The following is an 18,808-nucleotide window of genomic DNA, read 5'->3' as shown; positions in this document are numbered from 1 at the left end:
CTAATTAAAATTATATTTGAACCTCCAAATGCAATTTAGCTAACTTGCTGTGCATCATTACTGACATAAAAGAAGACGAGGAAAAACTCATTTGCAATGGTAAATCTTTTGGAAAGATTTCAAGCAAATAAAGTATAAACATTTAACCACTAAATTGCGAAAGAAGATATGACTTTAAAGGTAACTGTCCACTCTTTTTGAAAGCATTTTCATTTCACCACCAATTTGGAGTGCTAATGCTGCCACCTTTTGAGACAGACTAACACTAACCATGCAAAGTGAATGCCCAACGAGTCTCATTAACAATAATCTTTGGTGTATTTTTTAGCTCAAATTTCAAGAGTACACAGAGAAATTACTACTGAAGGGATAAGTACTGTAAACAATGGTTAGCCTGAGAGATAATTAATAGGGATGAGGACTCCTTCCTAGCTTTTTTTTTTTCACTTTAGTGTAATAAATCCCTTTGAAAATTGTGAATTACTACATTTTTGCATTGGGGAAGCTATAGGGCTCAAACTCAGAACGTTTCCTAACTATGTCATTTCTTATTGAATCTCAAGAGAAATCAGTAGATATCACAGCTATTTAATGAATCAACATATTTTCATTCTTTTCTATTAAAATAAAAACACATGCATTTTAGCAACAGAAATGAAAAAAGGCCCTGTTTGTCCTACATTCTTAAATTACAACTTATTACATATATTTATCTTATTAAATTGAATATACTTATTAGAGTAAAATATTAGCATCTTGAGATTAACCCTTAGATAAAGGACATGCATAAAAATATTCACAATCTAAGAAGTGATGAATCATTAATCTAATCATTTATAAAACTGACTTAAAGATTTTAAAAGTTACATTTTAAAATATAATCAAGCCTATTCATTAATTTATTCCTTTACCTACAAATATTTATTGAATGTCTACCATATGACAGACACTGTTCTATTAACCTGGCCAATAATTATAAAGATTTGTGCTCTAAAAAAGTTTATTAGAAAATTATGAAAGAGAAAAATATAAACGAGTAACTGAAGATGATACATTCTGTTATTAATGTGTTTTGTGAATACAGTTGTGTAGATTTTTGTGATTAAGGATTTCATTCTATTTTTGATGTCAAAATCTTTGAAATCTTTGAAAAATGTTGGATTAGAGAGGATACAACATTCTTATTTAATTAAATCAAGATATGTGGAAAGTTGAATTGACAAAAAATAGTATTATCGTTATCGGATAACTCAATGATTAACAAAGATGGTTAGTTCATTTAAAGTGAACTTTCAGACTCCTTTTTCGCAGAGTATTTTTTTGGTAATAGATGAGTTACTGACACATGATAATATAGAACTAACTCTGCATCTCATAAAATGTAACATCCTTTTGATGAGCACCTGATTTATACATCCTCAAAAGATATAATTATCAAATATGAGAGTTTATCTTTTTTGTGAATTAATATAAAATTTCTATACTGCCTCATAAGTTAATCAGAAGAAAAATAAATATGTATATAAATACACAGAATGAAGATGTGTAAACTTCTTGAGCCATTATTAAGTTAAAAAACAAACAAATCCATTAAGTTTATCAAGAAGCAAGTCAGTAATGGAACTGAAGAGAAAGCTGTCAGTAGGAAAGACACCGTACAGAATGTAAGGGGCTCAAACTTGGTTACGTCTTTATCCCAAGATGTATTTCATGGTCCCTCCCTCCGTGGAAAATAATTCTAAAAAGCTCCATAGTCATCCCTTAAAATATTAATTTTTACATAATGAGAATGAATACATTATAAAAGAAACACCAAGAGCAGCAGTTATTGTCAAGGCAAACTTCCAGCTGGATTTAAAGCCTGTGAGACCATTTAGAAATTTTCCATTACTGTAGCAGCTTCGGCTGTTTCCCATTCTTCCTGTATTTTCACAAGAGGAGTCATTGGTGGCAGGACAGTAATGTTTGCACTTGAGAACCTCATACTCTCATTAAGAAAGTGACCCCATAAGACGTTCTCCCAAGCCTGACAAAGTCATAGGAATCAACTTATGCACTTATGGTCAAACTGTGACAAAGGAGGCAAAAATATACAGTGGAGAAAAGACAGTCTTCTCAAAAAGTGGTGCTGGGAAAATTGGACAGCTACATGTAAAACAGTAAGATTTGAACATTTCCTCACAAAAATAAACTCAAAACGTATTAAAGACCTAAATGTAAGACCAGAAACCATAAAACTGCTAGAAGAGAACATAAGCAGAACACACTTGGACATTTTTATAGCAATATATTTTTGGATCTGTCTCTGAAGGCAAAATAAATAAGAGCAAAAATAAATAAATGAGACCTAATTAAACTTAAAAGCTTTTGCACAGCAAACGAAACCATCAGCAAAACAAAAGACAACCTATGGAATGGGAGGAAATATTTTCAAATGATATGACTGGCAAGATGTTAATGTGCAAAATATATAAATACCTCATGCTTCTCAATATCAAAATAAACAAACAACCCAATCAAAATAAATGGGCAGAAGACCTAAACAGAGAGTTTTCCAAAGAAGACACACAGTTGGCTAACAGGCACATGAAAATTATTATAGAAATGCAAATCAAAATGACAATTAGATATCACCTCACATCTGTCTGAATGGCTGATAGTAAAAAGTCTTTAAGAAACAAAGGTTAGAGAGGACATGGAGAAAAGGGAACCTTCGTACACAGTTGGGGGAAATGTAAATTGGTGCAGCTACTATAGAAAACAGTATAAAAACTAAAAATAGACTACCGTATGGTCCAGCAATTCATCTCCTGGGAAATACCTGGTAAAAACAAAAACACTAATTCAAAAAGATAAATTACACACCCACCAATATTCATAGCAGCACTATTGACATCAGCTAAGATATGGAAGCAACCCAAATGCCCATCAATGGATAAAGATGTGATATACACATATGTGCACACACACACACACGTACACACACACTGAAATATTACTCAGCCATAAAAAAGAATTAAATTCTGTCATTTGCAGCAATATGAATGGACCTAGAAACTATTATGCTTAGTGAAATAAGTCAGAGCAAGAAAGAAAAATACTATATGATAGATAGCTCTTACATGTGGAATCTAAAAAATAATACAAATGAATGTATATGCAAAACATAAACAGACTCACAGACACAGGAAGCAAAGCCGTGGTTACCAAAAGGAAGAGGGAAATGGGGGGGCATGCAGTTAGGGGTATGTGTTTAAGAGTTACAAACTGCCATGTTTAAAAATAGATCAGCAACAAGGACATATTGTAAAGCACAGGAAATTATAGCCGTTCTCTTGTAATCATTTTTAATGGTTTATAATCTACAGAAATACTGAATCATTATTCTGTACCTTTGAAACGAATGCAATACTGTAAATCAACTATACTTCAATTTAAAAAGTTAGGTTTTCTTAATCCATTGTCTTAATTGCTGAGGTTACAGCGTTTTTTTAAACAACAGATTTAGTTAGTATCCCTTTCCCATTTATTTCACTTAAGAACAGAGTTGGAATGGAGGTTAAACTTAGCCAGATAAGGGGGGGTACACACACATGTACACACACACACACACACACACACACAAAGGGGAGAATAATAATTTGGCTGTGGGCTGTGTAGTCTTTTTGGATAAGCTAAAACTTCAAATAAAGAAGCAATTACATAGCCAATTATTATCATTATTTTTTTTTACTTTGACAAAAAACTTCCAAGTAGCATGGAGGTCAGGAACCAGTTTATGATTAAAGAGCCATGTGATCATATTTTATTTCCTTTTGAGACTAGAGTTTCTGCCTTTAGAGGATTGACTCCAGCATTAAAACCTATAACCTAGTCTCCATGGTGACCTGATCCTCCTTAAGGAGAAGCCAGATAAAAGGGCAGCAATCTGTATACACTCAAAAGTTGTCTCCAAATTGTACAGGTAATTCCAATCATCACTACATTGCATGTCATTTGAAAAATGAAAATGTTTTTCTTTCTGTTTGTAAGCTTCAGGACTTACTCAGGACTCTGATAAAAAAGAAAATAATGGACCAGACAAGGAAGACACTGGGAAGGAAGCTGTAAGTGTCTGGGGCTGTCATTCACAGCCGTGGGCAGGAGCAGTGCCTACTACTGCACGGCACTGATTTGACAGTGCAGTTTGTAATGAGAACAGCGGTTTGGTTCACTTTAAAAACACCACGAAAACATTCTTAAGACTATATAGATGTCAAAATATTGGTTATTTGAAATGGGCTACTTTTACTGCTTGGAGAACAAAAGAGCAAATTCTGGGTGGCAATGCATGGATTTTAGAGTTGAAGAATACACAGAGTGGTCTTGAGGAGAAAAAAAAATGCATTTGAGTCAAACTCGTACCTGTTCAGAGAATGGGAGAGACTTCAGCCTGGGCATTTCTATAGTTTGCAATTTGGATGTGGGCCAGTAGAGAAAGAATAGCGTATATATGTTGCATTTTCAGAAGCTGAAATGGATCATGTGGACTTAGTGATTTGAGACTCTTACAGCTGAGATTCATTCAATACTCTCAATTGTTTAATAAATTCCAATGTTTTCATTTGTCCATTAAGTTTCCTTTTATGATAGTCACTCTGTTTACTATGCTCTATTATCGCAGGGGTTTTATTTTTCCCATGTGTTACTAACTTCAGTAACATTTCTATTATTTCCTGGAAACTTTGGGAGTAGGGGGGGATACTGACAAGTAATACAAGTTTAGGCACACTATATCTGTAATAATGGCCAGAAAAAATTACACTTTGCTGACTGAGTTCCTCCTGTTGGGATTAGCAGACACGCCAGGGCTACAGATTCTCCTCTTTCTGCTTTTTGCTGTGATTTACACACTTACAGTTCTGGGGAATGTTGGGATGATCTTATTAATCAGGATGGAGTCCCGACTTCACACTCCCATGTATTTCCTCCTGGCTCACCTGTCTTTTATGGACGTTTGTTATTCATCCACCATCACTCCAAAGATGCTGGCAGATTTATTGTCGGAGAAGAAAACCATCTCCTTTGCTGGCTGCTTCCTGCAGATGTACTTCTTCATAGCCTTTGCCACAACTGAATGCATCACTTTTGGGTTAATGGCCTATGACCGGTATGTGGCCATCTGCAACCCTCTGCGTTACTCCTTGATCATGTCCAGAACAGTCTGCCTAAAAATGGCAGCTGGGTCTTTCACAGCAGGGCTGTTGAACTCCATGGTTCACACAGGTTATGTAAGCAGCTTGCCATTCTGCGGGTCCAGGGTCATCCATCACTTCTTCTGTGACAACCCTCCAATTTTTAAGCTCTCGTGTTCTGACACTCACCTGTATGAAGTCATTTTGTCCACATTTGCTGGTGTGAATATGGTCGGGACTCTGCTGGTGATCCTCGCCTCCTACGGCTGCATTCTCTTCTCCATCTTTCGGATGCATTCCGGGGAGGGCAGGCGCAAAGCCTTCTCCACGTGTGCCTCTCACCTGACAGCCATCATTCTGTTCTGTTCCACCTCCACCTACACTTACCTGAGACCTAGTTCCAGCTACTCCCTGAGTCAAGACAAAGTGGCTTCCGTGTTCTACACGGTGGTCATCCCCATGTTGAACCCTCTGATCTACAGCCTCAGGAATAAGGAAGTGAAGAAGGCTCTATGGAATGCAGTTCCCAGGACAAGGATCCCTTCATGTCTGTGATTGTTGGGTTAATGTTCTGAACCCAATAGGATATTTAATACATTTTCAAATGCTGGTACAAGCTTATGATTTTTCATCAGATTATTTTCTAAGTAATCACGTTCTATTAATACTCAAGTACATATTTCCAACTGGGTTTAAACTAACTTACCAAACTTATATAAAACTATGGAACTGTCTTCTAATCATTCTCTATTTCCATCAGGTTCTCAAAAATAGAACTTATCTGTAATGGAAACTTGGTTAAAGAAGAAAAGGATTAAGTATTTAGAGATAAAATCACAGCATCACATGGCTGGAGCCATACGAAGGATCTGTAATTGTCCATATATTTTTTCTTTATGCCTTCTTTTTCATCACTCACGATTTAAGAGATTGAGCTAGATCACCTATGTCTAGAATGTTTTAAAGTTAATATAGTTTTCCATTTTAATTTATTGACTTGTTTCCTGGGGAGATATGTGAATCACATTTCAGGAACATACTTTTAATTGCAACTGTAAACACCATACCTTTTGTTTTCTTTATCTGCCCTTCCTACCCATGTAAATTTATTAAATAATACGTGTGAATTTGTACAAACATAAGCTGTCAAGAAAACCGCTGTCTGGTTAGAATGCACCAATTACAATAGCCCTCCTTCCCCTCTCTTCTTTTCTTCTTGAAAATTCCCCATTCTTCTCTCACCTTATGTCGCCCAGACTCACACAGCCGCACAAAGCCACATGCACAGACATTCAGCTCCTGCAGAGTTGAATCAGTGCGTAGTTCCAAAGCAGATGGATCAATGTTTAATGGATGAATCTGACACATATTCTTCACAATAGACTCATGGATTTACTGCTTACAGAAATCTTATCAATTGACAATAATAATCGATTAATGTGTATCTTAATGTTAAAGCTAAGCATTAATGTGGAGGTAGATAGGGAGCTGGCTTAGTAGAACCCTGGAGGAAACTTGAGTGGGGACCAGGGCTTGCCAAAGAGACAGCGCACACTTAGTTTTTGGGAAGAACTGCCCCATGGTCCTTCCCTTGCACTTGCTGCTCAAGTTACACATGAAAGAAGCTGTGATGTTTGGGTCATCTGTGCTGTTGCAAAGCAGAGCTTCCTTATGACCTGTCACAAGAAGTCATCTAGCCCTATCATCCATTACCCTCAGTGTTCCATGTAGTTGACCCTGGGCAGAGGAATGGTCATGAAGTCATTCGTGTTACCTGTGTGCCCCTGGGCCATGCTCTCAGCCCACAGGTCTAGTTGGCTATCTGGCCCTGGAGGCCCTGCGGCAGACTGATCAGGCTGTTCTCAGAGATGATTTACCTGCCTTCCCCCCCACCAGCAAGCAGGCTGCTCGTTGGCTGGACTCTTTCTGCTTTCCCTGTCCTGGGTATTTAGTGGAATCAAGTACAAAACCAAGATATTTCAGTAGTAAGTACTAATATTCTATTCCTTCCATTGTGTGCTTTAACTTCTAGTAACACTTAGGAACAGAAACAATGTTTGGGAGATTAAATCCAATTATTCTGAGATTCGGGTTTTAGACAACCATTTTTTGAGCCCTGTTATCTGATCTCTAATTCTACTCTCGTACGTTTAATTACTCACATTTACAAAGCCTACAAATATTTCCAACTTTGTGAACTATATCACTTAATGAACTTGGTTAATTTCAATCCATTGTATATGTACTTATGTAATAGAGATTATTTAACCTATAATTGCTTATAAATGTATTTTTAAATAATCATATTTCCTTGCTTATTTTTCAAAGTGTTTATGTAAAAACATGTTCAAAATATTCTTTATTTCCTTTAAATCAAAAAATTTAAGTTGCAAAAGCATTGAGATTTCTAGTTGTTGTACTGACTTTGATTTTATCATTCTCTTCTTTCTTTAGAATCTGACAGTATTTATTACACCGTTCCTTATGAATGTCATGTTCCTTTTGCCTCTTTGCTACCTGAATTGCTTTCTTTTTTCCTAATGTTCCTAGTCTTTTATTTCAGCTAAATGTTTAATGTTACCACCTTCCACAAATATACAGTTATCAGTCAACGCTTTGCCTAGTCAAGGTTTTTTGAACAGTTTATTTATTAAAACTAATTAAGGAAGTTTGAAATACCTGCCTTTATGCTCTGTTTTTGTCAATATCCATCAGCGATTTGGTGAGATCAGAGACTGACTTACAAAATCTGTGCATGTCAAAAAGTTGGAAAAGTAGCAAACAAGTTGGAAGAATGAAAGAGTCAATATTCAAGAATCACAAGGATCCAAATCAACTACGAAAAATGGTATATTACTAATATATAGAGCTCTGCATTTAGGTCTAATGAGGAAACAGTTTTATGTTAATGTATAAACATCTTTATTTAGTTAGTTAAATAGAAACTAACATGCACAAAAATAATTCTGTCTATTAAAGTGGGAAGTTTTACATTTTGTAAACAAAGTTAGGTAAAAGGTAGCTGTGAGATTAAGTGAGCAATAATACCATTTTACTTCACACTGCTCAAATAAATCAAACATAGTGTATTAACTCATAATTATGTCTCAGTGGACAGAGCTAAACAATATTATGTCAAGAAAGTAAAACCCAAACAGTCAGGTGTATGGGAAAAACTCAAATATAAAGTAGTTGATTAAAGAATACACAATCTGTAGAAAAGGAACATACAGAGAACAAAATATATAGATTTATTGAAACACATAGGTTTATAGAAATAATTTCAAGATAGTTTTATAGAAAATGTATGAAATGTATCTCATAGAATGTATGGCTTCAGAAAGCAAAAATGTGGTCATTTGCTGCTAAACTTATATATAATTTACTGCTTTGGCTGAGAAATTGATATGAACTATCTTTTAGGATCCCTTTAAGTTTTGTGATTTTTCATCCTACTGTGAAAACTTTGCATATACCTATGTTTCATCCTTAAATCTCAGAATGGTCTTTGGAATGTTTCAGTCACTTAATAAAAATTATTACCCCTACATGTGTTACTAAAGAGGGAGGTGATGAACCTTGGCCACAGAATTCCAAGGTTTTGCAACAGGAGGTCACACTGTTGAAGATCTACATCAAACTCCAACTTTCAGAATTCGGTTCCAAGTCCTCAACCTCTTGAAATTGCATGATCATTTTAACCTTGTGCTGTAAAACAAATAAACTTATAAAATATAATTCATGAGCCATGTTTGTGTTGAGTGTGTGTCTGATTCATTAACACACTAGTAAGAGAAAACAGCATGATGAAAAGAACATACATGCTTGGAGAGAGTACGGAAGCACAAAGTTTACTAAGCTGCAAAACAGAATAAGCATCACTGAAAACATGTGCAGTACAAGCTGAGGTTTTATTTTACATGTCATAGACTATGGTGCCCAAATCACATGTTACAGAGGAGGGCTTGGTGAGAGTTAGTCAAAAGGAAGAAACAAAACATTTAAAGAGCAAATGCTGAAGACATTTCTATGGCTGTGAGTAGTGACATAACTTTATCCTCCAATCGTAGAGCCCAACAGACAACTAACTTAGGCTCATAGAACAGTGCTACCAGAGTCAGAAGCAGAGTGACAAGAAGCAAGTTTTAATTTTAAATTGGTCCATTGCCAGTGATTTTTTCCCCAAAGTAAAACTACTACTGTGTTGTTTTCCTATTTCTTAATTTTAACCTTTTCCTTGAAAAATGCATACTTACTACATTTTCCCCAATGAGAAGGCCAATAACTTCAAATGAAACTCATATGAAGTAACTATTTACTGTTGTTCTGTTCAAAGAAGCATGGTAAATTTGATGTGAGGAATAAAATCAAACATGGGATTTTAAAGACACTGGCCTGCAGGAGAGAGCCTTATTACTAATGTGTGAGTCACTGAGATCAGATTTTGTACCACAGATTGTTTCCTGCACACATCTCTCAGACATCTTGGGGTCTGTCCCTTTCTCAATTTCATTTTCTTTTATTTAAAGTGTAGTTCGTGATTCCCTTCTCTTCATCTTCTTTGTCAATGACAGCATTGCCCCTGTCAGGGATCTTTATGGGCTGACTAAACCCACCCCTTGTTGGATGCAGATTGAGTTTTGACGTTGCACAGATGGATCTGCAAAGAGAGAAACAGCCCACCACCAGCAAGGGTGTGCTGCATGACGCTGCTTATTTTGAGAGCTGTAATTTACAAGCTGTGCAGTAATTTACATCCAACTACATTGGGCTTAATTCTGCATTAAGCAATGTAAAACACCATTACAGCTAAGAAATTTCAAGCAAGAAGAGCAAATCTGGAGGCATCACACTTCTTGATTTTGATCTATATTGCAAAGCTGCAATGATTGATACAGTATGGTACTCACATACACATCAGCATATAGACAAACGGAACTGATTCGAGAGCCCAGAAATAAACATACACACATGCCATCAACTAATATTTGACAAGGGAGCCAAGAACACTCAATGGGGAAAGGACAGCTTTTTAATAAATAGGACTGGGAAAATTGTATATCCACATACAAAAGAATGAAATCAGACACCGATCTTACAGCATACACAAAAATCAACTTAAATTAATTAAGTACACTGCCTGAAACCATTAAACACTTAGAAGTAATTATAAGGGGAGAATTTCTTGGCACTGGTCTTGGCAATGATTTATTGGATCTGAACCAAAAATACAAGCAAAAAAGCACAAGTAAACAACTGCAACTGCATCAAAGTAAAAATCTTCTGCACAACAAAGGAAACAATCAAAAAAATTAAAAGGCTACCTATAAATGGGAAATATATATTCTCAAACCATAAATCCTATAAGTAGCTAATATCCAAAGTATGTCATAAAACTCAATAGCAAAAAAATAAATTAAAAAAGATTAAAATTTGGCAAGACTTGAATAGACATTTTTTCCAAAGAAAGCAAACTAAGTGTCCATCAACATATGAATGGATAAAAATAAATGGTAAAATATACACACATATATATAATGGAATATTATTCAGCTATAAAAGACAATGAAATTTTGCCATTTGCAATGACATAGATGGACCTGGGGCAGATATTATACTTAATGAAATAAATCAGCCAGAGAAAGAGAAACGTTATGTGTTTTGTTTTACATCTGAAATCTAAAAATTCAAACAAATGAACAAATACAACAAAACAGAAATAGACTCAGAGATACAGAGAACAAATGAGTGGTTACAAGATGGGGAAAGGGGTGTGGAGTGGGGCAAGCTAGGGGTATGGGATTAAGAGGATCAAACTAATAGTTACAAAATTTCAAAAGTGACAAAGATGTAATGTACAGCACTGGGAATGTAGTCAATATTTTATAAAAACTTTGTATGGAGTGTAATCTATAAAAGTATCAAATTATTATGTTGTATACATAAAATTAATATAAAATTATAAATCTACTATATTTAAAATTAACAAAAAAGAATATATTTGGGCACAATCTCTACTGAAATCCTGTGACCACAACCACATGCTAGCTGGTCTCCCTACTTTCAAGCTCTCTGCCTTGCATTTAAGTGTATCGTGTTCTTATTTCATACCATCTTTCAGACATTTTATTCATTATCAGCAGTAGAAGATAACGCAGTAGATAAGGCTACTGATTTGGAAAGATTCAATGACACAGGTGTAATCTCCTGAGTCCCTAAAAAGCCCCAAAGTGTTCTACATAGATGGCGCCATGCTTGGAGCCGAATATGCATAAGTAAATAAGACAAACGCACTAGAGTCAAGTAATTTATGACGAGAGAGAAAGTCAGATTACGGAATATATTGTAAAACATGACATAATGAAAGTCAAGCTAGAAGTTAAATACAAGAGCGTTATAGCAAAAAAAAAAAAAAAAAAAAAAAGCCACATTGACTTTGCTGGCAGGATAGTGGGTTATGGGCTCCTTCTCATAGAATGTGACTTACCAGCCCCAGCTAAGAGGTGAACAGGTGCTTGGCAGTCACGCATTGTGACCGATTCATAGGATACAAAGTTTTCTGTGCTCCCTGAAGAGCACGTCACAGCACTTGATGTGGCCAGATTTACTGAATATTTCAGTAAATAAATTGAGAAAGACTGAATGCATTAATTAATTACATAGCTCACCAAAGATTCATAGCAACAATAAAAATTTGCACTATATTCTCTAATTAGCTTTAACGCCCGGATGTCACTTTTCCATCCTGACCTACTTGATATAGAAAACTTCAAACTTAGTGTACTGTCTCGTCTTGTTCAAATTCATTTTCTTCTTATGTATGTACCTATAACTAAAGGTAAATTCTAGACATGGTGTGAACAGAGGACTTTAACTCATAAACAAGCTAGAGGAAGCAGGAACACCAGATAGATAATTTTCAAGTTACATTCTTTGAGGTTAAAGATAGTATTTTAATCATTTCAAATGCAGTAGCCATTGTTGGCATATGTAGTTATGCATCAACTTTAAGACTGTGAGTGTCGTGTGCAGCCCTTCCCAGTAAGAGAATTGCTCTGGTCTCCAGAGGTGGAGAGGATGGGGAGACTGGTGAAGAGGAGTGGCCAGGGGGCCAGCGCTCCTCAGACCATATTCCACAGAGGGAGAAACTTCAGTGCAGCACTAACCCAGCCAGGGACAGCCAGGGCTATTTTCTGAGTTCCCACTTGATAGACATTTTGTTGAGTTTAAAAGTACAGCATGTCAGGGAGAGACGATGTCTCTACAATGAATATGGGGTATTTTCTACGTAAGGTGCACTGATTCATTTAAGTTAAGTATGGGTGTCAAGGAAATATAAGAATGACTGAATATGTCACTTGAATAATTTAAACCAGACATTTACATTATAAAATATATTATATATATTTTCTGTCAAAGAGCAGCACATAGTGATTTCTCCATAAAAGAAAAAGGTAAGCAGTTATAATTTTACCCCAGTTATTTTATTATAGTGTGTTAACTCAAAAATCAAAAGACATAAAAATGACTTTCTTCTAATATGATTCTTTTATGAGATACATCTTCTGAACTTGAAATATACAAACTATAACTATACGTAATCAGTCATTCACTTTTATAACAGTAAATAAAATATTCAATGGGCATGAAATCAACTTGCTGTTGTGAAAAGTTTTATAATACTTGGTTTTATTTCTATTATTCAGAACATTAAGTTCAAAATAATAATTCCAATTAAATGTTCTATGAAGCCCGCTGAGTTTTGATTAAGAACATGGACGCTGGCATTACACTGCTGAGTCTGAAGTCACCAAAGTCACATACTACCTTCTTGACACTGGGCAGATTACTTAACCTCTCTATGCCTCTGGTTCTTTATGAAAATGTGAATAATAACAGTACCTACTTCATTCAGAATGCAATGAATGTGACCATATGGGTAAAATCATTAACACAGGTAGCACATAATATGTTTAAACATTGTTAACAGTAAAAAAGCAGTTTCAAATAATCAGAACTCTTTTATTCTCCGTAGCTACGCTAGTTTCTGCTAAAAAAGAGAAATTGCAAAAGGAGGAACTTAAGTTCTCATGTTGGAACCGTGAAAGTCCCATTACTTGTTAATGGTGGAAGTAGAGCAACCAGAAATGAAAATAATCTAAAAAGGTCATCTCCGGGGAAGCTGTCAGACATTAAACAGGCTTTCGTTTCGCTTGCATTTCTATCATAGAGTCTATTTGTCTTATGCGTTCAAAGTACAACTATAAGAGACTGGCACAAATGAGACAGAAAAAAAAGAAAATTGAAAACTAAAAGCCCAGTAACTTAAAGCGTTTCCCCCCTAGATTTTGCTGCTGGTTGAAACCCACCAGCATAAAGAGGTCTCCTAAATTTAGCTCAGCATTCTGACCAAATGCTACCCTCTACGTTCTTCCCTCTCCTAGATTAAGAAAAGGCTACTTCAGAACAGGATAAAAGACAGCAAAGTTCCAAAAGAGAAAAAAAAAAGATATCTGTTAAAACACTATCAGTAGGATAATGATCATAATGAGAACGCCTTATAGAGCTACAAGATCTGTTTTTTTTTTCTTTTTTAAATTTATTTTTTAAATTGAAGTATAGTCAGTTTACAATGTTGTGTCAATTTCTGGAATACAGCATAATGTTTCACTCATACATATACATACATATATTTGTTTTCATATTCTTTGTCATTATAGGTTACTGCAAGATACTGAATATAGTTCCTTGTGCTATATAGAAGAAACTTCTTGTTTATCTATTTTATATGTAGTAGCTAGTATCTGCAAATCTCAGACCCCAATTCATCTCTTCCCACCCCCTTCCCCCACCACCGTAACCATTTTCTATGTCTGTGAGTCTGTTTCTTTTCTGTAAATAAGTTCATGAGTGTCTTTTTTTTTTTTTTTTTTTGATTCCACATATGAGTGATTTCATATGGCAATTTTCTTTCTCTTTCTGGTTTTCTTCACTTAGAATGACAATCTCCAGGTCCATCCATGACGCTGTAAAATGGCGAGATTTTACTCTTACTTTATGGCTCAGTAGTGCTGACTGGATAAAGAAGTTGGGGTGTATTTATACAACCACCTATTTTAAATCAAGCAGTTAACATAGATGGTGCTACTTCTCAAAACAGCTCCCTGCGTTACATCTTGTTACTGCATATATTTTCAAATAAGCAAAATTAAGCTCTGATAATTTAAATAAGGACATATCTAGTTTTCATTTTAAGTCACTCAGTGTCAAGATTTTTGGTCAGTGAGTACTTGAATCAAGTTAAATGGAACATAATTGTTGAGATTAGTGGAAAATCTACCTTGATGAAGTGACCTGTCAGGAAATACTCATAAGCCACGCCCCCATGTAAGCACCTGGCTAGTCTTTGGTATATAAAACTGAGTAAGTATATGAGGGTATTTTTTTTTCCTAGAAAACGTTGTATTATCTTTTCTAAAAAGAAGTAAAAATAACAGAGTAATTCTGTGGTACCCTTAGATTAATTACCACTTCCTTGAGTAATTATCTGCCACTCCGATAGCACTTTATGGTTCTCTCTGCATAGACGCTGCACATTCTAGGCTACGACGTGACTCACCTGTCTGAAGTCATCACCCGTCACCACTTATCTCTGAGCTCTGTAATCATGGAAACCGACTCATTTATTTATCATTAATGTCCATAGTATTTAGTACACTTTTTATTTAACACACATGTAGTATTTATCCATCATAAACTACAAAATATATGATAGAATATACATTGATTTACTGCCTGATATGTGCATTCAAACTTCTGTCACTGAACATTGAATTCCCCTTTTCTCCAGTTGGTTTTCATAACATGTAAGTTCTGAAGAAAAATAAAGCATATACACATATATAGATATAGATATAGACATAGCATCTTAAAATTGAGAAGATATAAAATGCAAAGGTAACTACCAAAATGTGAAAAGAAGAGGAAAAAAAAGAGAGAGAGAAGAGACCAGAATACACAAGGATCTCTAGAGATCACCAGAGAAGACTTAGAGGCGCACACCACGTCTGTGTTGGAGCCACGTATTATTTGAACCCAAACGTCTCAGGTCCTTGGTCCCTTCTCTTGACATTTCTGAGCTGCAAGCGGGGGTGGGTCAGGAGGGAGTTTTTGCCTTTAGCGTGTGCTGTGAAAATTTAGACAGTGAATTAAAGAGAATTCACTGAAAGAAGAAGGGAGGAGTTTGAGATCAGTGAGAGCTAGGAAACTTAAAGTAGAAATTAAGTGTTTCAGCTGTTTCGTTTTTGTGAGAAGGAAGGGGAACTGGGGGGGCTTCAAAGAAGAGAGGGGGGTTGTATTCTGCAGGACGTGAAGGATGTGGGAAATGAAGGACAAAGTAGGACATTTATGACAATGTGGGTTTAGGAATACGTGGCAATCTGTTAAAAAGGTCATAGTTTACCGTTAATGGCTGGATGGAAATCACAGTAAGTGATGTCTAGGAACCAGTATGGTGGAAGAAAGACTAAACTTGTTTGGTCCAAAAATGCTTAATTATTGAAGGAACTGATGTGATTAAGGCTACACTACATTTAACACTGCACTTTCGGATAGTTATTCACATACAGATGTTTAGAATATATATATCACACATTCACAATGTATTATATATGCCTAATATAACATATACTCAGAAATTCATGTTTAAAGGTAAAAAACCTATGGAAATGTAAGTCTTACATTTTATCTGGTGTCAGTTGTGTGAACTCTGAGATCACATTCTCTTACACATTTTTATTTCCCTTTTTCTTATTTAATTACCCCGTAAAGTCTGTAAACTCATTTAAATACTCCTAAAGTCCTAAAATTTGATAAATAAGTGTATAGCTTCTTAAGATTATTGAGGGCCATGGTAGGGGTGAGAAATATTATGATAATTCTTATTCAAATTATTTCCTATTCGAAATTTCTAAATATATGACTTGCTTAGGTGTTTTATTTCTAATGTAAATTTCTATATATGCTACATGGAACATTTTTCTATGATGGAGGCAGGGAAGCCCTTTTTATTTTTCTGATCGGTGTCTAAGTCTCTTCCACACAGTGAGTGGTCCAGGTTGTCCTGAGCTTGGCTTGGCAGCTGAATCTTACTGACCACCCTGCCCTTTGGTTCCCTGAGATGCAGCTTCCAGGGGAGACGTCAAATCAAGGGTGAAAGGATCACATAGAGATGATAAATTAGAAGGTGCTAAGCAGAAAAAAAATACAAATAAAAAGCAAATAGAGACTGAATTTATCAGGAATGAGAAACATTGAGAACGTCTTGTTACCCAGATTAGTTCTCATCCTCACAGTAAGCTACCTCCCGTGTTTTGCTCTTATTTTACTGTTGTTTGTTCTGCTGTGTTCATTTAAACATCCATCACCTTTAATATGAGCAGAATAAATAGAGCTTAAGATTACATTCTGCTTTTATGGTGTGGAATTTTAGAGAATTGGGTTTCAAATATATTACCAAAAATACAAAACAAATAAATGAAAAAAATGTGGATATCTATCTTATCTCAATGGATTGGAAATCATTGATTTATTATGTCCCATTTTGCTGCTGGGCGCAGCAAGTTGAAGTGACTTCTAAATCTTTTATGCATAGATGGGATCCAGAGGACAAAGTCCCCCACAGCGGAACCACACGACACTGGTGGAGTTCACCCTGCTGGGCTTCTCTGATGTTCCCGACCTCCAAGGATTTCTTTTTGGGCTGTTTTTGATCATCTACCTGATTATTCTGATGGGAAATAGCCTCATTATCGTCATAATCAAGATTGAGCCTTCCCTTCAGACCCCCATGTATTTTTTCCTTGGGAACTTCTCCTCCTTGGAAATATGCTATGTATCAGTCACTGTCCCCAGATTATTAGTAGATCTCTGTAAGCAAAATAGAAGTATATCCTTCCTGGCCTGTGCTACCCAAATGTATTTCTTTCTGGTGTTTGGAGCCACGGAGTGCTTTATTCTGACTGCGATGGCTTATGACAGGTACGTTGCCATCTGCCACCCGTTACTCTACCCCTTGGTCATGAACAGCAGGCTGTGTGTGCGACTGGCAGCTGGCTGCTGGGTGAGCGGGATCCCTGTTCACGTAGGGTTTACCTCCCAGGTCTTCTCTCTGCCCTTCTGCGCGTCTAACCAGCTGAACCACTTCTTCTGTGACATACCTCCAGTGCTCAAGCTTGCCTGTGGGGACACGTTTACGACTGAGATGCTGGTTTATGTGGTTGCCATTCTAGTGGTCACTGTTCCGTTCATGCTGATTCTTGGATCTTACGTGAACATAATCTCCACCATCCTGAGGCTGCCTTCAGCAACTGGGCGAGCCAAGGCCTTTTCTACCTGTTCTTCCCACCTCATGGTTGTGGCTTTATTCTTCGGTTCAGGCATCATTACGTACATGAGACCAAAGTCCAGTCATTCCATAGGAATGGACAAATTTCTCTCTCTCTTTTACACCATCGTCACCCCAATGTTCAACCCCATAATATATTGTCTGAGAAACAAAGAAGTTATGGTGGCACTGAGAAAACTCCTACTGAAATGGTCTGTGCTATGACTCAAAAACATAACTTCATACATTTTTTCTTCTTATTTATCAAAGACTCCACACACCAATTCCAGAGGCCATGTTTCAGCAACCCTATCACTCTTCTTCTCTGGAGTCTAAGTAAACACCGTAAGGAAAGCAACGTTTTGCTGATATTTTCAGTGCTTCACCTCAGTCCTCAAAAAACATCTACTGCATAGTAAAGTTTCAAAAATTATTTTTTAAATATATAACAACATGACTAAAACTGGATTTAGAGAGAGAAAAATGTTTATGTCAAAATAAAGGTAAAGACTTAAACCGTAGTTTTCCCCTTATTTCTTGGGGGTGGTGGTTATTTTAATAGATATGCTTTAACAATTGAACAGAAAGATTCATAAATTTCATAAAATCTATGTCTTGTTATTGAAAAAGCACTTATCTTTTACACATCTTTATGTGTATAAATATGTAATATATAATATCTGACTTTATTGGTAAGAAAAAATGAAATAAGATGAAAATAATGCATGTATATGAAGTCCTATATAACGCAAGCACACAATTATTACCACTAATGGCATTAATGACAATAAGAGTTCATTTTTAATTAAACCCATCTAAAAAAATAAAGAAGGAAAACATGTAGTAGATGAAAACTTGGAAAGTATAACTGTATCCAAATGAGACAGATGAGAAATAGCCAAGCTTGTTCTAAAGAAACAGCATATGAATAATGAATCTGGGATATCAAAAGGAAATTAAGCAATATGTTCCTGAAGTAACTCCAGATTCAGGACATAGAGTGCAGCATTCCTGTCCAAAAAGAATTAATCAGTGAGTGTTGGATGCACACATAATATAATCACACATAACTAAGATCTGGAAGAACAGAGCCTAACATGATTCTTTGAATATATTTTCAATGAAAAAATTCATTAAGAAGAGAAAAAGATTTCATGTGTTGCAAATTAATTTCCTAAAAGTATCAGCACTCCAACCCTGTTTCCTGTAAAAGTCTACAACTTGATCCAAGAAGGAAATGTGAGTGAAT

General features: G+C 35.8%; 2 protein-coding genes across 2 annotated transcripts; both read left to right on the top strand.

The window, feature by feature from the left end:
* Positions 1–4,671: 4,671 nt before the first annotated feature.
* On the top strand, positions 4,672–5,729 carry LOC102518215 (olfactory receptor 5F1). The gene has a single exon (XM_006189660.2). It carries the CDS (start codon positions 4,785–4,787, stop codon positions 5,727–5,729), a length of 945 nt encoding a protein of 314 aa, XP_006189722.1. The 5' UTR covers positions 4,672–4,784.
* Positions 5,730–16,813: 11,084 nt separating this feature from the next.
* Positions 16,814–17,851, top strand: LOC102515967 (olfactory receptor 10AG1). The gene has a single exon (XM_006189654.2). It carries the CDS (start codon positions 16,828–16,830, stop codon positions 17,782–17,784), a length of 957 nt encoding a protein of 318 aa, XP_006189716.1. The 5' UTR covers positions 16,814–16,827; the 3' UTR covers positions 17,785–17,851.
* Positions 17,852–18,808: the final 957 nt, after the last annotated feature.

Source organism: Camelus ferus, chromosome 10 (genome assembly GCF_009834535.1).
Source record: "Camelus ferus isolate YT-003-E chromosome 10, BCGSAC_Cfer_1.0, whole genome shotgun sequence".
Classification (NCBI taxonomy): domain Eukaryota; kingdom Metazoa; phylum Chordata; class Mammalia; order Artiodactyla; family Camelidae; genus Camelus; species Camelus ferus.
The sequence above is the reverse complement of the archived record's forward strand: the minus strand, read 5'-3'. Positions and strand labels throughout refer to the sequence as shown.

Bases quoted from the DNA above. Each gene is read 5' to 3' on its own strand.
- LOC102515967 (XM_006189654.2), top strand. From the start codon at position 16,828: ATGGGATCCAGAGGACAAAGTCCCCCACAGCGGAACCACACGACACTG.
- LOC102518215 (XM_006189660.2), top strand. From the start codon at position 4,785: ATGGCCAGAAAAAATTACACTTTGCTGACTGAGTTCCTCCTGTTGGGA.